General features: G+C 58.0%; 6 protein-coding genes across 6 annotated transcripts; 1 reads left to right on the top strand and 5 right to left on the bottom strand.

The window, feature by feature from the left end:
• Positions 1-2,312: 2,312 nt before the first annotated feature.
• On the bottom strand, positions 2,313-5,462 carry B0I36DRAFT_317340 (U2 snRNP component prp10, variant). The gene has a single exon (XM_046153143.1). It carries the CDS (start codon positions 5,409-5,411, stop codon positions 2,619-2,621), a length of 2,793 nt encoding a protein of 930 aa, XP_046015070.1. The 5' UTR covers positions 5,412-5,462; the 3' UTR covers positions 2,313-2,618.
• Positions 5,463-7,242: 1,780 nt separating this feature from the next.
• Positions 7,243-9,620, bottom strand: B0I36DRAFT_285202 (major facilitator superfamily domain-containing protein). The gene is made up of 2 exons (XM_046151579.1): positions 8,930-9,620; positions 7,243-8,860 (listed from the first exon to the last, which is right to left on the bottom strand). Exons 1-2 carry the CDS (start codon positions 9,449-9,451, stop codon positions 7,352-7,354), a joined length of 2,031 nt encoding a protein of 676 aa, XP_046015069.1. The 5' UTR covers positions 9,452-9,620; the 3' UTR covers positions 7,243-7,351.
• A 2,446-nt stretch (positions 9,621-12,066) lies between these two features.
• On the top strand, positions 12,067-13,612 carry B0I36DRAFT_360429 (xylose isomerase-like protein; the record flags this gene model as incomplete). Its single annotated transcript, XM_046158312.1, has 2 exons — positions 12,067-12,457; positions 12,522-13,612. 2 exons carry the CDS (start codon positions 12,067-12,069, stop codon positions 13,610-13,612), a joined length of 1,482 nt encoding a protein of 493 aa, XP_046015068.1.
• Positions 13,613-14,212: 600 nt separating this feature from the next.
• On the bottom strand, positions 14,213-14,683 carry B0I36DRAFT_360428 (uncharacterized protein; the record flags this gene model as incomplete). Its single annotated transcript, XM_046158311.1, has 1 exon — positions 14,213-14,683. The coding sequence occupies one exon, from the start codon at positions 14,681-14,683 to the stop codon at positions 14,213-14,215; it is 471 nt and encodes a 156-aa protein (XP_046015067.1).
• A 156-nt stretch (positions 14,684-14,839) lies between these two features.
• Positions 14,840-18,582, bottom strand: B0I36DRAFT_346839 (Mad3/BUB1 homology region 1-domain-containing protein; the record flags this gene model as incomplete). The annotated part of the gene is made up of 3 exons (XM_046156501.1): positions 14,840-17,013; positions 17,088-17,496; positions 17,593-18,582. The coding sequence occupies 3 exons, from the start codon at positions 18,580-18,582 to the stop codon at positions 14,840-14,842; spliced, it is 3,573 nt and encodes a 1,190-aa protein (XP_046015066.1).
• Positions 18,583-18,946: 364 nt separating this feature from the next.
• Positions 18,947-20,043, bottom strand: B0I36DRAFT_317333 (uncharacterized protein). The gene has a single exon (XM_046153142.1). The coding sequence runs from the start codon at positions 19,919-19,921 to the stop codon at positions 19,028-19,030; it is 894 nt and encodes a 297-aa protein (XP_046015065.1). The 5' UTR covers positions 19,922-20,043; the 3' UTR covers positions 18,947-19,027.
• Between the last annotated feature and the right edge of the window lie 33 nt (positions 20,044-20,076).

Below are 20,076 nucleotides of genomic sequence, written 5' to 3'. Positions count from 1 at the left end.
AGAATGACGACCGCGAGGCAGGGCTACGATCATACAGGATCCCAAGCCCAGGGTCCCTCCGGGCCATAAGATGAGGCGTGGTCAAGGCTCACTCCCAGCCAGTCCTTCGATGTCGCAAATGCAGAAACCGGTCGATCGCTACCAGATCAAGAGGCGTCGCCAGTTTGCTGGCTGCTCACATGGACACGCCTAGCATCTCCACAGCTCTGAGCTCGACAACCAGCCCGTCCCTGTCAGTGCCAGAAGTGGACTCCGTGGGTCGTTCATCGCTGCAATACACGTGAGCTTGTACTCCTTCTCCAGTGTTTCGTCTGTATCCCATTCCTTGTAGGCAAGTCCCTTGCCGCTTTCTCTCGAGAGCGAGAGGGCCATAGGTCCCGTGGGTTCGCGCCCACGCACCCCATATCGTCCCAGGATCTATCGCCAGTCTTCCGACGCTTTGTTACCCCTATCCCGCATCTCAGCACAGGCTGTCCACGCGTCCCTCTCCACAACACCAAAGAAAGGAGGCTGAGATGAGGCGTCGTCTGCTCTCCTCTTGCCCCGTGTTTGGAAGGGGTGTTATGGATGGGCGGAATGGAGTTTCCATTCGGCGTGGTGGACTTAGCCCTAGGGGCGAGTTGTCAATGCATGTTCGGTTGCTGCTTATTTCGGCCCTGCCGTGAGCTGTGACTCTCGTTCATGCTGCCACTGTTTTCCTGCTGGTCACCGTATGTACTTGTCGCTTTTGGCGTTGTTGTTGACGGTGGTTCATGCATTCGCGTCGACCCGTTAGCCATTCGGAAACTGTCATCCTGGCCGCTTTGAGGCAGCACATGGTCATTGATTCGTCGGTAAACATCCTTCTTATGGCTTTGATTGTGATGATTTACCTTTACGAATGGCTTGTGTTTGAATACCAGAGAAGAAGCGTGATCCTCCCCAGGTTACCTTGGCGGCGCCGGGGAATCATCTCGATCTGTCGAATCGCAAGGCTTACAGCCCCATGCACTACTGTGACAGTGGAAAAAGGAGTTACCCCACCGGGCAATCTCCCTACGCTCACGGCATCGATATCTGGCTTTGCCGCCGTAGTTGCCCACGGTGCTGTATAAACGAAGCAACTGTAGGTAGTTGTACCTTGAAGCGAGAAGTCTACAGGAAAAGCCCCAACTGTCTTCGCACTTCTTTTTGAATTTATCTGTGCATTCGAAACTTCTGTTCTCTGCTTGTGTTGGCGGGCACTCTTTGTTCTCGCGGACAGCGTGCTCGACAGATCTGATCCCCGTTGATCCTCGTCATGACGGGGGGAAGTTTCCAAGGTGAAGCCGCTTCCCGCTCGTGGCGTTTGCCCACAGCGCAATTGCTGCCAACAAGAATAACAACCAAAACAAAAACGAGGAGACAAGTTAGCCAGTAGGACTTTTGCACATCATCAAGTTCCACTAGCCCAATGAGCCTTCGAAGCATGATAATACCAAGTAGGCATGCATCAGAGCAATAGATGGCAGTAAAAGTAGTAGTAGCAGGGCCGAACAATAAGGACAACAGCTGAAAGAATGCGTGAGAGACTATTCTCAGCTTGTTCGGCGGGTTGGGGGCTCCTCCTCCTCCTCCTCCTCCTCCTCCTCCTCCTCCTCCTCCTCCTCCTCCTCCTCCTCCTCCCTCTGTTCGGCCGCACCATATTGTCTATTACTCTGCTGATCCTGGATTAGGATCTCGCGTGTCTTTCGGCGCCCCTGAAGTAGGCTGGGGTAAAGGAGGTGGGAGAGTGTGACGGAACGAAGTCCTCATCTGCTGTATTTCTTGGACCATGAACCACCTCAAGACCTCGTGTGTGTGTGTGTGTGTGTGTGTGTGAGTATGTGTGTGGAGGTGAAGTCTTGATGAGTGCCCATTCCTCTTCCCGCGTGTTTCTATCCTGCGATTGCTTGTTGCCGCGATGTTTGAGGCGTCGGACAGAAAGGAAGAACAGCAACAGCAGCGGATTCGCTTGTTCTACAACCTGTGCAGCATATCGGCGAGATCACCACCGGATACGAGGGCGCCATGTTTCCAGGATACTTCTTTCCAAGGCGGGCTATTCGATGGCAGGGGCAAGACCAGGACAGTCCGAGTCAGCCGTGGTCTCGAGCAAGGCCGTGAGATGCTACAGGGGAGGAAAACAGCAGCAGCAGCAGCAGCAGCAGCTAGCCGAGAGGAGACAAGAAGAGACCAAGACGCTCTCGACGATGGTTGCATATCGCATCGCCCGAGACCAACATAGGACATGGCATGGCCTTCATTTCCCGCCAGGGCAGATCGAGAGAATGCATAAAGAGTAAAGAGGCACAGCAGCAAGCAGCTAGAGAAGGAGACAGAGAGTGTGTGTGAGAGCAGGGACAGTCAAAAGACACTGATTATATATTTATTCCCCCCCCATCCTCGCAAAGCCAGTCAGTCCCAATGTGGCTGCTAAGCCCGCTCCTTCTGATGGACTAGCCCCCATTCATCTTCATTGCCTCGCTGCAATGCCTTTCTTTACATAGAAACATGAGAGAAGAAATAAACTTAAAGAACGCCGCTTTGTGCATACAAGTCCGCCCTCCCGTCCAACACAAGAAGAGAGAACAAGAAAGGATCCCATTTTCTTTTTACATCTACAGCACAATAGCCAGCTCGCCCCGGTCGATCCCCTCCGTCAGGTTCGGATAGTACGGCACCAGCGCGTCCGCCTGCCCGACGTATGCGTCATTGTACAGCCTCCAGTACGGGATGCGCACCTTGCGCGCCGGGTGGAAGAGCCCGGCCCAGACGTAGTTCATGACCAGGCCGGGGCCGATGGCCACGCGGACGGCCTCGATGGCCTCGATGATGCGGTCGATGACGTGCGGGCTCGTCTCGAACAGGTTCGGGTACAGCAGGTTGAGCAGGTGGAGGAGCGCGTCCTCGCAGCCCAGGCCCACCACGCCGAGCGCAATGTGCTTGACGACGGACGCCGCGGTCTGGCGGTGCACCTGGTCGCGGTCGATCAGGGCGTCCTCGAGCAGCGGCGTCACGGCGTACACGTAGTCCTTTGCCATCTCAGAGATGTACTCAAACAGGAACGACATGGATTTCAGGATGCCGTTCTGCACGTTGAGCTCGGGCACGCGGTACTCGTTCATGAGCGCCGGCAGCACGGTGAAGGGCGCGCACGTCTCGGCGACGATGCCGATGGCGACGGCGGTACACACTCGCGACTGACGCTCCTGCACGCGCAGGTTGTTAAGCAGCGTCGCCAGGACATCCTGCGGGCCGATGGCCTTGGCGATGAAGCCGAACGTGTTGTTGGCTGCGCGCCGGATGCCCTTCTTGTGCGCCTTGAGCATGTCGAGCAGCTCGAAGCAGATGCGCATCCACTCTCGCGCGTTGACGCTCTCCGGCCCGCGATCCGCGATACGGCCGACGAGGTCGATTGTGTTCTCCTGCACCTTTTCGTGACGATTGCGCAGGATGGGCGTGAGTCGAGGCAGCAGGTCTCGGATCGGCGGCCGCACCTCGCTGATGCCAACCACGGTGACAATGGACCGCAGAGCTCCGATGATGGAGCCCAGGACCTCGGGGTACTCTTCACCGAGGTACTCGTAAAGGACAACGCTGAGCTTACCCATGAGGGCATCTTCGCCGCACTGCTTCATCACCATCGCGATGCGTGAAATGAGGTCGGCAGCTTGCTGCCGCACGGTGGGAGACTTGTTGTTGAGCCTCCACAGGATAGTACTGACAATCTGTGGCAAGTACGGCTTGCATCGACTGCCAAGCGCGTTGACCACTGTGCCAAACCCGTTGAGCATGACAATATCCTCGACGCTCTGCTCCTGAAAGGAGTGCAGAATGCCATCAATCAGGCGCTCCTCGAGGCGCTCGCCAATATCGGCCGCGCCGAGACCGGCGACCACCTTCTCCACCGTCTCCACGGTCATCTTGCGATACGCCTCGCTCTCGTCCTTGAGACTGTTGACGATGCGCTCAAGAATCTCGCTCACGCCCACCTTCTGGCCAAGGTCGACCGTCGTCTCAACGACTTGGCGATAATTGCGCTTGTCGAGAGCCATCCTCCTGACCCAGAAGCTCTTGAAGAACTCGTCCAGAACGTGCTCCTTCAGATAGCCGGCCGTCACACCATCGACCTGCGAGCACTTGGAAATGGCCTGTAGGACAACCTTGCGCATCTCCTCGTCGGGCGACGAAAACTCTCGCAGCAGAATCTCCATGATCTGACTGGTATAGTAGTTGGCGTATTCCTCGTCCATCAGAGGCACAATGTAACCAACAGCCTTGAGGTACGCCGCCAAACTCTTGCCGCGCTGCTTGCGAGCACCAGTCCACAGCGGGTTGAGAATGTCGTCAAAGCTCTCGATACCGTAAGGGTTGGCCGCCTCGGCGAGCGCGGCGATCGCAAGCGCCGTCACCGTGCGGACCTTTGTCTGTTCGTCGTTTAGGTTGGGTCCGATGCAGTCCACGAGTCCCTTCAAATGTGGCAGAATAGCACATCCCATAAGGATAGGTATCTGCTGCACAATCTTGACACCCGTGTGACGCGCCTGCCATGACTTCTTGCTTCGACAGACTGCTCGCAGGAAAGGGAGCAGGGCCGGTATGCCCAATGCCGAGGCGACGACAGCAAAGGCACGCGCTGTGGTGTTTCGCACGTATTCGTCCACGTGATCGATATCTGGACGCATGGTACTAATCATTGTGGCGAGACCGGCAGCCTTACTCAAGTTCGAAATAATCGTCCGACCCTCCACTCTGGCGTAGTAGTCCTGGTCAATAAGAAGCGGCTCGATGACGACCAAGATCTTGTGGACATATGGCCGGACCAGGTCATCAAGCTTGTACAGGACACGATCGATGACCTTGACGAGCAAGTGGCGCTCCTGGTCCTCGAGAGACTTCTCCATCAGTAGCGGGAGGATCTGGTTGAACAGGGCGCCGGCGCCAAAGTTGCGGGCATTGTCGGTCAGCTGGCGAAGCGCGGTCTTGCGCATTGGCGGAGTGCCATTCTTGACCTTGAGCAGCAATCTCATGATCTTTCTCTCCTTAAGCTCTTCCACGGACAGACTGTTCTCGTCAGCACCATCTGTGAGCTTGCCAAAGTATGCCATGTCCTCAGCCTTGAAAAATTGCAGATCTCCAACTCCAGGGATCTCTTTGGGCATCTGGTTCTGTCCCACCCGTCCGCTGTCAGGGTCCTGAATCATGAAGCCGCTGTAGTTGGCGGGAAGCGGCGTGGCGGCCACGCGGTGGATGGGCGGCTGCCCGCCTGTGAATCCCTCTGGCGGCTCGACGATCTTGAAGCCTTGCTCGGTGCCCGGCAGGATGAGATCGAGCTCCTCTTCACTCAGAACACCGGGCATTGAAGCCGTTTCGAGTCCAGTGGCGGGCGCGCCCAGCTGAGAGGTGTGCATCGGGGTGGCCAGGCCACTGACGCCAACTGGGGTCGCCGAGGGCGCTTGATCCCACCGAGAACGCTTCTTGGAGGCATCAGCACCGGGAGGGCCTGGCAGAGCGGGAGCCTGATCCCACCGCGACCGTTTGGTCTTGGTGTCCTCAGCCCCGGCTGTAGGCTCGTCCACGGCCGTGGTAGCCACATCCCATCTCTTCTTGCGCTTCCGTGTGGCGGCGACAGCCTCAGTCGAGCCAGCATCGGCGTTCTCTTTGTCACCATTGGCCTCTCCATTCTGTAGCGTCGGCGCGTGGTGCACGACATCGCCGTCCTCCTCTTTGCCCTCGCGCTTGGCCTGGATAGCGCGCCGCACGCGCTCCTCCTCCCTCTCGAGCTCTCGCCTCTCCATCACATCACGGTAGGTGTCGCCGCCGCCATTGGCGTTTTCGCCGGCCGATGCGCCTGCCTGGCGATTAGCAGCAAAGGCATCGGCGCGCGTGGGCGTGAGGACGCGGTCGAACCGTCGTTTCTGGTAGTCGGTCTCGCGGTCGACGATGCGCGTGCTGTTCTCTCCCCTGCCCGCAAACGGGTCGTCCTCCTCGACGCCGCTGCCACGCGCGAACTCGTCGATCTGCGCCCGGCTCGCCGTGTACTGGCCCACGAGGCGCCGGGAGCCGTCCGCACCCTCCATCTCTTCGTCGTCGTCGCCGCCATCGTCGCCAGCGGGGATCGACGTCAGGTAGCCCGAGTACTTGTCGCCGCCGGCATCGTAGAGCTCCGTGTCGCCCGAGTCGGTCAGCTTCTGCCTGGTGGTGTCTGCGCGCTGCGTCGACGAGTCGAAGCGCGAGCTGCCGCCTCCCTTTCTGGCCGCTGCCGCCTCGTTGCGCTCACGCTGGAGCTTCTGGATCGTCTCGAAGTCAGCGTCCGACATGGTGGTCAACGCAGTCGGGAGCGTTCATAACGGTCTTGCGCATAGAAGTGGTCGGTCGCTGGTCGATGGTGCGAAGCGGCTCTGCCTAAGGGGATGGATGTCTTCTGGCTGGGTGCGGCTTGGGCGGTGTCTAGAGGTGCGGAAATGGCTTCTGTAGATGCCTGGCAGTGTGTGCGATCGTGGGAGATGAGATGAGTGAGATCGTGTGCCAGGATGAACGATGGTGGGAGCTGGATTGCTGCGAGGATGGATGGTTGGGATGGGTGGTCGTTCCACTGCTGTGCAATCAATGAGGCTGAAAAATGCGCGGCGCCCTAAGATTGTACATCGCAACAGGCAAGGAGCGGGTCAGATCCGCGCCTGGACCCGCGCGCTCCAAGGCGCGGCGTGTGAGTCAGCCACAGTGTGGCGCCACACTGCGACTTCAAACAGGCTCTCGCTCGACCCTTGCAAGCAGATGCATGCATGCAGCCAGAAGCATCCATCTCCCAGGCGATCAACTAACTGTATTTCCGAAGCCTCGCAGCAACAACTGTTCAGGAATCGTGTATTAGGGAATCACGCACCACGTGATTCTTTGTGGATAAGTCGCCTCGCGAAATTCCCTTTGCGTCCGTCAGTTCCGTACCAGGTATTCCAAGCTTTTGCCCATGGACACAGGCTTGGCTCCCAAAGTGCTGCTGTGTCTCCCTCTCATCGGGCTGTCTTGGTGTAACACCCGCCTCCCCAGCCGAATTTCACAATGTGCACCTCGGCAAGGCTCTAGAAGCGCGCACACACCCCCATGCGAGCAACAGAAGACAGCTGCTTTCTCAGGTAGGTTCGCATGAACAATTTCAGGAGCTCTGGTGATGACGCCCAGCTCTCTTGAACCACGATCACTTCAGTCAATATCGGTAGGCACGGTGGGCTCGTTGAATAATTTTGAACTTCAAACATGTCTCATTTCATGTATCATGTGTCGCTATGCAATGCCGAGAAAGCAATACTTTTGTGCTTATGTAAAATTATCATTCCGTCTCCCGTGTCCCTTACTGTGATTGCTCCTCCTTGGACACGAACAGCTTCTCCTGCTCCACGGAGCCGTCACTACTGTTGGCTTTGCCCTTCTTCTCAGAGAGAACAGGACCCTTGCCACTAGTTGTACCACGGAAATAGTTGTCAATGTCCTCAGTGTAATCATCATCCAGATCGACGGGACCAGCCTCGTCGGTACCACGAGTAGCCTCGCGCTCCTCCCAGTCGGCACGCAGGTCCCGAATCTTGGCCTTGACGTCAAGATCGGGGTGGTAGCTGCGACCAACACCTGTCCATCGCTCCCAAACGGAGAGATGGGTAGGGTGGATGGCGATTCCGTGGTACTGCTCGGCACGGCCGTCCAGGATGTACTGCCAGCGGCGCTCCTGCTCCTTGAGGTCGAGACCGGTGGTGTCAGGAAGCCACAGCCAGGTCATGAGCATACCCGCAAGACCGAACCAGGGAACGACGTAGAACTTGGTCTGGGTGTCGATGTAGTTATACAGGACAGAAGCCAGGAGAGCGCCGGCCTTGCCAATCATGGCAGAGAAGCCGTGGGCACTGGCGCGGATCTGGGTGGGGAAGACTTCGCCAGCGACGAGGAAGGTGACCGAGTTGGGGCCAAACTGGTTGAAGAACGAGGATAGGAAGTACATGGCCTGGAAGGCGTGCACGCCAGCAGGCGAGGTGTAGTACTTGTAGTTGAAGGCCGGGATGACGAACATGATGAAGCACATGGCGAAGCCGACCTGCTGCATAAGCTTGCGGCCGTACAGCTTGTGGTCAATGAGCATGGACGCGCAGTAGTAGCCAGCAAGAGATACCACAACGTTGATGAGGTTCCAGGTCCACTTTGTGACGACCGAGTCCGGGTTGTCAGCAATGACGGAAATGAACTGGCCCTGGAAGAGCTTGTTGCCGTAGAAAAAGACGTCATTGCAGAACCACGTGCCGGCGGTAGCCAAGAGGCGACCACCAAAGTGGCTCAAGGTGAGCTTCATGGACTTGACGTCGTAGCCAGTGACATTGGCCTTCTTCTTCGCCTTGTCCAGGTGCTTGCTGGCGTGCTTGATCTTCCAGGTACGGTAGTAGGCCAGCCAGAGCGTGCCGAGGGCCGGAATACCGAACGAGATGCGCAGGGTGTACTGAGCAGCGCTCTCAAGGTAGGGAGGAGCGCCACTGCCGCGGTTGAAGATGACGAGCAGGATAATGAGGAGGACCTGGTTGACAAACTGACCCCAACCCTGCATCAGGAAAGCCAAAGTGACCTTGCGGCCACGGTGGAGACGGTCCTCGCGGGTCGAGAGCTTGCCAGAAGCAACAGCGTTCTCCATGGATGCAGTGGCGGTAATTGGATACTCGCCACCAACGCCGAGTCCGTAAATGAACAGGCACCATCCGTAGAGGATGACCCAGTTCTCGAGGCTGGTGCCCCAGGCGGCGGTCAGCATAATGAGACCGAGCAACATGATGAGCGCATCCTGGATCAGGCCCCAACGGCGACCAATCCAATCTCCCATGATCTGCCAAATGAAATACGCGGTCAGCCATGTTTGCTAGTACCCACTGATCACGGGGCCGAAAGAACTTACACCGACGACGACTTGGCCGACCATGATACCAACGACCTCGAGGTAGGTCACGGAGGCGGTCCAGTTCTTGCTGCACTCCGTAGGGTTCTTGCCCCAGCATTGCGGCCAGACAGCAGCAAAGAGAGGCTCGAGGTTTCCAATGGAGAAGAGGACGTAGCCCTCCAGACCGAGACCGGCGCCAGGAAGGATGGCGTTCTGCCAGTACCAGGACAGAGGGCTGAGAGGGTCCTCCTTGATCATGGCCCAGAGGTTGCGGCATTCAGACTTGGCCTCGGCCTTGTCGACCTCGTTGACAAACTTGAGGCGCTTGCCGAGGGGCAGATCGGCCCAGTAGACGCCGTCCGCCGTGTAGGAATCATCGGGCTGAGTGAGCTGACGGAAGATCTGGCGCTCATATTCGGAGGCGTAGGCGCTGGCGAGGTTGGCCTGAGCGCTGTCGCCGCTGCTGAGGACGGGGCCGTCGGGAGCGGGGATCTCGCCGATGGGGATGTCGTCCTTGTTGCGGTTCGAGAAGGGCGACATGATGGGTACGGTCGTGCGTGTCCGCACGAGTGACTGCTCTGGCAGCGGAGAGAAGAGCAAGGAATGTGAAGGATGGAGAGGCTCGGGGGCGAGCTTCCACGACTTTGGGTGTGGACTGGGAGGGGGCAGCACAGCACAACACAGCAAGAAGGGAGAAGGATGAGGAAGGGCAGGACGGCCGTGTCGACTTATAACGACGGGGCTAGTGAGCTGCGATGGAGCCAGGCAGGAGAGGCCGAGGACAGCAGCGGCGGTGCCCGTCCGTTGTGCTGCTGATCAGAACGTATGCATGCGGTGCTCGGTTCCACCAGAGGTAACGGTCTGGGTGCAGTAGCATCGCATCAATCGGGAGGGGCAGCGGGCTGGAGGCGGGACTCGAGATACTTCCCAATCGAGTTTTAGCCGTGGGTTGCCGCCGCGGCAGGCCCTCTGCGCTTGCGGCGTCGAAGGTTTTTTTTTTCCTGCTGCTTTCTTGCCCACTCGGGGTTCCATGTCTTGCGAGAAGCTCGAGTAGTGCCGAGTCTGCGGCGCTGGTGGGGCGTGGCACGCTAGACCCGGCAGGGACCTTTCAAGCCCTGACGCCATGCCGCCGCCCGCCCACACTTCGCAGGTTTGTGCCCGCTCGCCTGCAGCAGGCACACGAGCACTTGCGCGATCTGCTCAAGTGGCAGTCCTCGGCCGCAGCCAATCACAACCCCCAATTCACCCACGTGTGTCCTCAATCGGGTCTGTATGGTTTTCTGGGGTCGACCACGCCCGGGCCCCTGGCACCCTGCTGCATCACCTCCAGCTCTCCGCCATACTGCGAAGTTATTTCCTGGGGCGCACCTGTCGTCTAAGTGCCGGCCTTGCCAAAGGGCAGAAGGGCGGCCGACATGACACCCAAGCTTTGCAGCATCCGCGACATCCAGGCCTCGTCGGTTGACCTGTCAAGTGTTTCTCGCTGTCTATCTGACGGTTCTTGGCTTGCCCAGATCTTGACCGAGACAGTGTCGATGTGCCTACCTACTTTAGGTAGCTAGGACTTAGGTACCATGAAATGTGGGCAAAGACGCTTGTTGACAACCAAGCGGCCTGAGGCTGAGCACAAGTCTGGTGTGCTGGTGGCCTCCAACCCCTCTGCAAAGTCGAGCCGATTCGGTCGCCCCGTGGGTTCGAGTGGGCGGCATCCACCACAGACTTGTGGACATTGTGACCTCGACTCGACTCGGCTCTTCGCCGCCTCGCATGATCCTGGGGGATTGTCTGTCTTTGGACCCGCCCATTGTGGAATTGCCTGGGTCCAGAGCCGGGCAGCACCTTCGAAGGTTCCCTTCCTGCATGCTGTGCTCCTGCGTACACTGGGTGGCTTTGCTCTGCGTGCCCGCCTCGAGACCTCCACTCTCCTACGCGCAAAGCCAACACGTGCTCAGGAGCTTGGCCAGCAAGCCGCCCTCGGACGATGCTCGTCCCGACGAGGCGGGGTCGAGTCGAGCATGCATCTGGTCGTGAGACTGCCCAGGTGTATCTGTGTCCCCGCCGGTTTTGCGGCACTGCCAGTGCATCCCCCTCCCCAAGCCGCATTTTCGCACTGCCCAAAGCAGCAAGGGGGCACGTGCGGTCGCCTTTGCCTCCGTACGGGGCTTCCCCGACGCGTCTGCAGAAATCCAAAGGGTCTCATGGATTCTTCAAGCTCGCGCCAGTTCAATGATACCAAGATTCAGCTCTGCATGCCTCGCAGAAGCGTTTGGGTGCAGATGGCGTCTCCTTCATGTTCCGCGACAGAGGTCGGTGGAAGCTTTTGTCAAGCCTGCCCAGCATCTTGGAGGCCCAGTCCCAGCCGCCTTGGCCCGTCTTGGCACAACAGCGCGACGCACGCCAAGGACGCCCATTTCTGCAAAGCCTGCTCTCTGCTCGCGTGACTCGTTTCCCAATCTGACCAGCACGCATATCCTGGGGCGTGTTCCCGATGTTTTGTGCGCAGTCGCTCAGCGGGTATCTAGAGAGACGTTGTGCGGCCATCTTGGCTCTCGGGCTAGAAGAAAGATCCGGCTTCTCCTATTGGCCGACATGCTCGTACACTGTGGATGAGCACAGGTCAACCTTGGAGTGGTTGGTCGCCAAAGACCAGAAACTGCCAGTTCCACGTCAAGCTTGCATTGCCATTGCTCTGTACTGAGCACTGGGCGGAGTAACACAATGTGGCAATTCAAGGATGGCAAATCCCGGCGCAAACTCAAGTACAAACTTGCAGGTCCGCTGCACTGTGCATCCGATGTGTTTGATGTCAGCAAAGACTGTGCTCAAGCATTCCATATTTTCATCAGCAGCGACGTGACCAACTCTATCCTGCCCTGCCCGGGTGCACTTTGACGAGATAAAGTGGAAGATGACTAAGCACTTATCACCACGTGACAGCGCGCCACGCTAACCTAGTTGGGGCGCGCGATGGACCGCGTTTGAGGTGGAGGCTAGCCTTGAACTGGCATCAATTTCATCATGACTTGACGCTCGCAACAAGCGGTTTGTGGTTTGCAAGTTTCGAAGCCCTCGAATTGCCACATACAAGCTGCCGTTGGAAGTTGAACAACCAGTTACACAAGCATTGGGCTCAGTACAATTGTGTATACGCAGCCATGCCCCCTCGTCAGTCAGCCCGGCAGAAGGCTCCCCTCGCAGTCGCCAAAGTAGAGAAGCAAGAGGTGCTTGCAGAAAGGAAGAAGCCAGCGGCGAGGGTCGCAAGGAAACCTGCTGTCGTGGAAACTGAAGAAGTTGATGTCAAGTTGACGACAACGACAAGTAGCACCACCACCACCACAACGACAACCAAAGCGTCTGTCAAGAGGAAGGCCACGGAAGCACCGGCAGCCCCCAAGGCGAAGGCGGAGCCTGTAGACTCGAAACCAGCGCCAAAGAAGCGCAAAACCAAGGGCAAGGAAGAAGATACGATGCCTCTCACTGAGCGGACGGCAATCACCGCGCTGAAGAAGGCCATGTACATTGGCGCGCACGTGAGCAGTGCAGGAGGTACGTTCCCCCACCCCGAAAGCTTTCTCCCAATGTAGAAGAATACTCATCGTTGTGTTGGCAGGTGTACAAAACTCGGTCGGCAATGCGGTGCATATCGGCGCCAACGCTTTCGCGCTCTTCCTCAAATCGCAACGCAAGTGGGCAAACCCACCGATCACACCGGAGTCACTATCAGGATTCAAGACACTGTCAAAGGAGCACGGCTTTGACGCACACAAGCACTGCCTCCCGCACGGCTCATACCTGGTCAACCTCGCTGCCGCGGAGAAGGAAAAGGCCGACCAGGCCTACACGGGATTCCTCGACGACCTGCAGCGCTGCGAGTCCCTGGGAATCACGCTATACAACTTCCACCCCGGCAACACCAACGGGGAGCCGCGGCCCGAGGCGATCGGGCGTATCGCGGCACAGCTCAACAAGGCGCACGCCGCGACGAGCACCGTGGTCACCGTCCTCGAGAACATGGCCGGGCAGGGCAACGTGATCGGCTCGTCGTGGGAGGACCTTCGAGACATCATCGCGCTCGTAGACGACAAGGCCCGCGTGGGCGTGTGCATCGACACATGCCACGCCTTTGCCGCGGGTCACGACCTGCGCAGCCCCGATGCCTTCGAGGAGACCATGTCCGCCTTCTCCCGCGTCGTGGGCGACGAGTACCTCCGCGCGTTCCACCTCAACGACAGCAAGGCCCCGCTGAGCTCGAACCGCGACCTGCACGCCAACATTGGCACGGGGTTCCTGGGCCTGCGCGCGTTCCACAACGTCATGAACTGCGACAAGTTTCAGGGCCTCCCGATGGTCCTGGAGACGCCGATCGACAGGAAAGGCCCCGACGGCAAGACCGTCGAGGACAAGCAGGTCTGGGCCGACGAGATCAAGCTGCTCGAGAGCCTGATTGGCATGGACCCCGAGAGCGACGACTTCAAGACTCTCGAGGCTGAGCTCCACGCCAAGGGTGCTGGCGAGAGAGGCCGCATACAGGAGCAGGTCGACCGCAAGTCTGCCAAGGGCGAGAAGAAGACTAGCGGTGCTGCAACGGGAAAGAAGGCGGCGGCGGCGGCGGCTGGCAGTGGCAAGGGAAAGCAGACAACGCTGAATGTCAAGAGGGGCCGGAAGAAGAAGGAAGACACCTCGGACGAGGAATCTGAGTAGTAGGTAGTGATGATTCGGTGAGGCCATTTGAGGGCGATTTTGACGTGGTTCTGTGTGAGCCAGGGAAAATCGCGTGCATAGCTCAGATGTAGGCACCAATTCTTGCGGAGGCAGGGCGGGCGTTTAGCGTGTTCTTGTTTTGGCGACCATGCGCCATCAGTCTTACATCTCCAGATGGGTAGCAAGCCCACTTGTAAGTGAAGAAAATTACAATAAGGCTTATTTCAGGTCTATGAGTCTCCTCCGCTTCATCTCCGCGCCCTATGCCTGATGTGCATCCTCCGGAGCCTATGCATGTACCTCTTTTCGCCTCCAAGTCTGAGTCTGTCCCACCGACTTTCTCCCACTAGACTAAAAGAACCTGAGAATGCCCAGGCCCCCCCATCTCCCAAAATTCCAAGAGAAGTCTCTGGGTTCACCAGAGCATAGGGGGATATCCTATCGTGCCAAAATGGTTGACCTGCCGGCTTCCTCTATCCCGTGGCTGACGCACCGCATATGTGATGTCCTTCTTCAATACCCTCACTGAGTTTTGGTGCAGAGTGTCGGCGCTGCAATGGAAACTGAGCATCGCCGCAACACCCGTGCCGGCGCGTAAAATCAAGAGAGATTCCCCCATCGCAGCTTCTTTGATGGCGATCCTTCCTCGTCGTCTGCACCGTCCAGCTGCTGTTGCTGCTGCTGTTTGTCCCGCTCTGCCCACTGACTCCAGCCCGTCTCCACAGAGCTACTAGCAACCTCACTGCCCTGCTTCCTCTTCCCCGGCGACGAGCCGAGCTGCCGGGCCGCGAACGGCGACGAAGGTGCCGAGCGTACCGTGATGCGGTTGAGGCGAATTTTCAGAGGCGAAGACTTGACCGGTGTGGTAGCAGCCTTCGGGCTGCTCTTTGTGGCGGCGCTGCCCCGGGTGCCTTGCATCCTCTCTTGCTGTTCGGGCTTAACACGAAGGTCCCCGCCGCTTCCGGATTTGCTTTTGGTCATCCTGCTCATCTTGTCAGGAACTGGTGATGAGCACAGCTGCGAGCGCGCGACGTAGCGTTCAGGAGACGTGGAATAATCAATATCGGCCATGACCGCGGATGAGATCGTCGAACGCGATTGGTACTGCGGAGATCCGCTCTCTGGCAGAGTCGACGTGCTCACTGCGGCGCGGTTCGCCCGCGCACCATGGTTGCTTTGCTTGGCAGCACTGCTCGATGACGAGCAGCGAGACCCGCGCGACGGCATCTAACCCTTGCGCGCCCCAGCTGCTGCAAGCTGCCTGGCCATATTCTCGACGCGGCCGATGAGGGTCTTTAGCCCGACGCCTCGCTCGCAGTTGGCCTCGAGCCAGCACTCCATCCCCTCCCTGACGCGACGGAGGCTGCGCGTCACGGGCATCTTGCCATCCCCGCCGTCGTCGCTCGCATGGCTCGCCGGGTTGAGCAGCACGTCGAAGCAGTCGTTCCAAATATCCGTCTGCCAGTACCTCTTGAGGTTCTCGCGGATCTTGTATCGCCGCCCGGCTTGTGTTCCTAGACCGCCGCTGTCGGCGCGGACCGTCTCAATGTACTTGCCGAAAAGGAGGGTGTGGATGACGCCCGCAAGCCCGTGGTAGTCGAGCTGCCATGTCCATGGCCTGCCGTCGCGGATCTCGGCACAGTCTTGAGGGGAGACCTGCCAGTCGGCGATGAACTGTACCTCTGGGTCAAAGGCCCGCATGTCGATGCCTCGCCCAAAATCGATTAGCACCACACCTCGCGAGCCCCAGCCGCCTGAGCCATCGGCATGCCACTGGCTTGTCAGAGACTCGACGGATCCCGGAAGGGTGTCGAGGCGGAGAAGGCAGTTGTCCGCCTTCAGGTCTCCGTGCATGAGCTGTTTGCTGTGCAAAGCCTCCACAGTCCGCAGCATCTCAATGGCGAAGAACATGGCGAGTGGCTCGTCGAGAGTGCCAGACTGTTCTTTTCTGAACATGTTGACAACATCAAGCAGAGTGCCATGAGGATGGAAAGGCAAGAAGAGGTAGCCGTCATCCTGATAGAGATGCAACTCATGCACAGCAGAGATCGAAGCCGTGGCCCGATGGTTTGGTCCAAGTCGCGAGGCAGCCAAGCGCATCATGTGGAATTCCCAGGCTGAAGGAGGCTCCTCCATCTTGAGAGCCTCTAGGCTTGCGCGTTTCGACGTCGCAAAGGCGCCCTTGCCCATCGCGATGACTGGGCTGTTCTCATCTGACTCTTCCTCCTCAGGTTGCGAGTTCTCTACCAAGTAAATTGGTGCAAAGGCGCCCTCGCCGAGCTGGCGCCGCACCGTATAGTCGTTCGAGAGCTCCGGGAATTCAAGCTGAACAGGACTTGAGACCCCGCTTGTCCTGTCGCCATTTTTGAGGGCTTTGGCTTGAGCCTTAGTGTACCGACGGATCTCCGAGCCTTTCTCGAATCGCTCATGGCGGTGATCGTAGAATCCAGGGTACGAACTCAACGGTGGCTGTATCTTGGACAGAATTTCCGCTAATGTACCAGGATCGACGGGGTTGCACTGCAGGTCCTTGATGATTGGTCCTTTGGGTATAGCAGGTGCCAGTGGTTGCTTGACTTTGTGCAGTAGAGGCTGGGGGATCTTGACTGGTGAGAGATTATCGTCCACAACTTCCCTGATAGGGCTGCTGAGCGGCTCGTAGTCCTCGTCTTCGTCTTCATCCTCCTCTGTCGTGGTGCCAAGCGAGTGGTTCTTGCTTGGAGTCTTGTAGTAATTCGACCTGGCGTCTGTGAAGCCCATTGACATCTCGGTCCGCTCCGTAATCGGGGTCATGAAAGGCAGCCGATTGTTAGCAACCTCGGCCGGATCCCTATACGGCCTTGTAGGTGCGACGTAGTCTTCTGGTGGGACAGGCATGAAGCGGGTTCTTGGAGCTTCCTGTTCGTCGGGGAGCTCATAGTCTGCTTCGCTGTGGCTAGTCACATCCACATCACCTGTATATTCTTGCGAATATAGTTTCTGCGATGAGATTGTATCATCCTCAGCTCCGCTTTGGCATTCTGGCTTGGATTTGCGCCAGGCGACGTGCTCTCGTGTGAAATCAGACCAATCACTAGCAACGGACTTGTTGTCTGCGGCGTCGTCCTCATCATCTTCATGATCGTTGTCCATTTCGACATCGCCAAGCTCGCCCTCAGTCATGTCAACTTGCCGTGTCGTGGCAGTGCTCTCAGCGCCGCTCGTGTAATCTCCATCAGTCATATACTCATCCTCGTCGCTTTCTTCTCCGGCCATCTTTGATGGCTTCAGTGGGGCGTTGAAGATATCGTAGATGTCGTCAGTGGCTGCTTTGGTGTGCATCGTCATTGTCGGCTCAGATGATGATGACTTCTTCTTGGACTTGGGCTTCGGCTTGGTTGGTGAGTCCAAGTTGACCTTGACTGTGAGGGCGTTAGCACAAGTGTCTGCTATGAGTTTGAGGTGGTCGTGCACGAGCTGGAGGGCATGGACTCACTGATCTGTGTCTCATTCACCTCCATCCCCTTCTTCCGCCTTGGCTTCGAGGGCTTTGGGTCTTGCAGCGGGACACGATTTTCTTGCGATATCGAATCGTCACGGAGTATCATCAGTTTTTCCACCTTGTGGCTGATTTGTTGCATCACAGGTGGCTCGTTCTCGTCGTGCTGGATCGAGTCGTAGAGGTCGTCCTCTTCACTCTCTTCCTCCCAGTTCGTGTCCAGCCACCCCCGACTCGCCGCCCACAGCTCTTCGAAACTTAGCTCGGTGCCCGGCTCCTCGGGCGTGGGATATACGGCCTCGAGGTTGACAAATATCCGCTCTCGCTTGCCACTGTTCGGGTTGACGATAATCTGGTGCTTGGACGGCGCAATCATGATATGAGATTCTGCTATTCTTCTCAGGGACTAATGACGGTACAGACGGCCAAAAAGTATTAGCCTTACTCTTGAACAGTATCCAGCAAACGCGATGCCAGGGGCAGAGGAAGCTATTTAGCTTACAGGATCCCTGAAGATGGCCATCTTCGGCCCGTTACTCTTCTTGACCGAAGTTTCCAGTGTCTCTCCCGCCCACGGCCGTGCCTCCATCACGTTTTCCTTTTTGCGATCGGCCAAAGATCCGATCGTGTCCCAGCCCTTGGTCTCGCCACCTCTCGAGGACAGCGCTGACGGCTGCACGTCTGCATCCGAGAATATGGCCATCTTCGCCTTGCCAGGCTTTGCCGCCGTGCCTCCAACACCCATGTTTGGCCGCGGAGCTTGTGGGTCGGCCGCTGCGGCAGCGGCTGCTGAGAATGGATCGACTTTGGCGGCAAGTGCGTTGCGCGCTTTTGGCAGCGCCGGTGATGATGGCGCCTCGTTTGCGTTGGGCTGCTCTGCACGTCTCCGCTCGAACTCGCCGAACTTGCGGACGAGCCTCTGTACTGGCCGGGCTTCTCTCTCAATGCCGAGCTTATACACCTCCTCGGCTTGCGACCAGCGGCCAACGCTCTCGAGCCAGGCGGCGTATTCCTCGTAGAAGAGGGCGAGTGTCTCGCCTATGCTGTGTCGGGAAAGAAAGATGTATGTCTCGCGGGGTGAGTCCGAGAAGAAGTGGATGTAGTGCAGCCACAGCTTGAGGTATCTTGGATCGTTCTTGTACTGCGCGGAGCCGATAAACGCCTTTGTGGCGCGCTCGAGCAGGGTGTGCAGCTGAGATTGAGAGGTGGCCTGGGCTGACGGGTACGCGTCAAATGTCCAGCGCACGTAGCGGTCGAAAATGTCCAGAGGGTCGTCGGACTCTGAGAGCGCGGCGACCTCGGCCTCGTACTCTGCTCTGATGCAGTCGTTGACACTCTTAGAGTCTGTCGGTGTCGGCGTGTTGAGCTTGTGCAGTGGCGAGGAAGAAAACGTCTCGACAAGTTTTCTCGCGGAGCGGCCACTGGGCAGCGCCTGGATATTTTCCTTCTGGCCCTCGATCACGTCAAAGTCGATCAAGTCTCCTGCGGCCATCGCGCCCGGATCTTATTGTTGGCTTGTGCCTTGCTGAGTACGCTTTGGCAGCACGGTCGAGGCAAAGGAACAGCACTACCGGTCTGAGCTGTCTGTTGTACCTGCTGGTGGTTAGTTGTCGTGATGCGCGTCACGCGAGGTCGCGTTCTGTCGAGAATGCAGAGGTGAAGTAATTAAAGCGCCGCCCGCCATTCCGGGGGTCAGGGGTATGTTGATGTCTGCTGTTGATTTGCAGTGCAGCGGTCAGGCGCCACCACGCAAGACCCTGGCGTGAGGGGCCGAGTTGACCTGGCAACCAATCCATGCTATGGAACCTGGGAATCACTTATGGCGGGGTACAACACCTGTCGCCTGGCCTGAGCACGTCCAACGAAGCATTCTGGAAAGCATATTGGGGAATCGCCGCCAAAGAAAGCGAGCTTGTATCAAATGCTTCTTGGCCAATTCATTCTACCTTTGGCCAGAATCCTTCCTCCAGTGAGAGGACAGTCTTGAACACCTCACTGGCGGCTGTGACCACATCTTCATGCCCCTCCTCGTGCTGCATCCTGGTCGCAAACTGATTGAGACACACTCGAATTTCCTCCACGAACGCCTTGAACTCGTCCGATGTCCAGTTCGGAATAAAGGCCATTCTTAACGCGTCTCCGTCCTCATCTTCGTTGGAATCCTTGGTCCCGTCCCCTCCTCCCGCCGCCGCCGCATACAGCCATGCGTCAAGGTACACTTTCTCTGTAGTCCAGAGCACAACAAGGCCCTTGAGCAGCAGCATTTTGTCGCTCAGCCGCTCGCCGCTCACCCGTGCCTCGGCGGCCCTGATCCTGCCTCCGAACGAGTCGAATAAGTTGATGTATCCCTGCGTAGTCCCGTTCGGCCCAAACGCGTCTCCTGAGCCAGCGCTCTCGACATCGTGTCCTTGTTTGCCGCCGCCAATGCTTGCCAGGTCAATCCCATACTGAGCCGCAGTATCCTCGAAGAACTTGAGCTCGCGCAAGATGTTGTCCAAACAGCCCCTCAGCATCTCGAGGATCCGCCACTCCAGCGTGCTGCTCGTTTCCGTGTCTCTCTGACCCGGCTGCTGCTGCTGCTGCGACCGCGCAGCCGTCGCAAGTGGGAGTTCAACCAACGACGTAAGCCCACCGATGAAGCGCACGTACGCCTGAGCGTACAGCCGGTCCTGGGAGAGCCATTGTGACAGATAGTGGCGCGGCAGTTTGCCCTGGCCTGCGAGCTCGAGAAAGCGGGACTGCGTGGCGCGCGGGTAGAGCTCCTTTGTGCCCGGGAGGTCGAGGAGATGAGCTGTCACAGACTGCTGCTCTTTGGTCGTTGGTCCGGCCATTGCTATCGGAAAATGCAAGGTTGGTAGTCGTAAGCTCTTTCTCAGACAAATTGTCAGGTGAGGGTGAGTCTGTAGATGGCCTGGGGGGCGGTATTTACCGAGGATCTTTCCACGACCAAAGCCTGGACCTGAAAAGTATATGCCGTTACGATGCG

Source organism: Microdochium trichocladiopsis (assembly GCF_020744255.1).
Source record: "Microdochium trichocladiopsis strain MPI-CAGE-CH-0230 chromosome Unknown B0I36scaffold_3, whole genome shotgun sequence".
Classification (NCBI taxonomy): Eukaryota; Fungi; Ascomycota; class Sordariomycetes; order Xylariales; family Microdochiaceae; genus Microdochium; species Microdochium trichocladiopsis.
The sequence above is the reverse complement of the archived record's forward strand: the minus strand, read 5'-3'. Positions and strand labels throughout refer to the sequence as shown.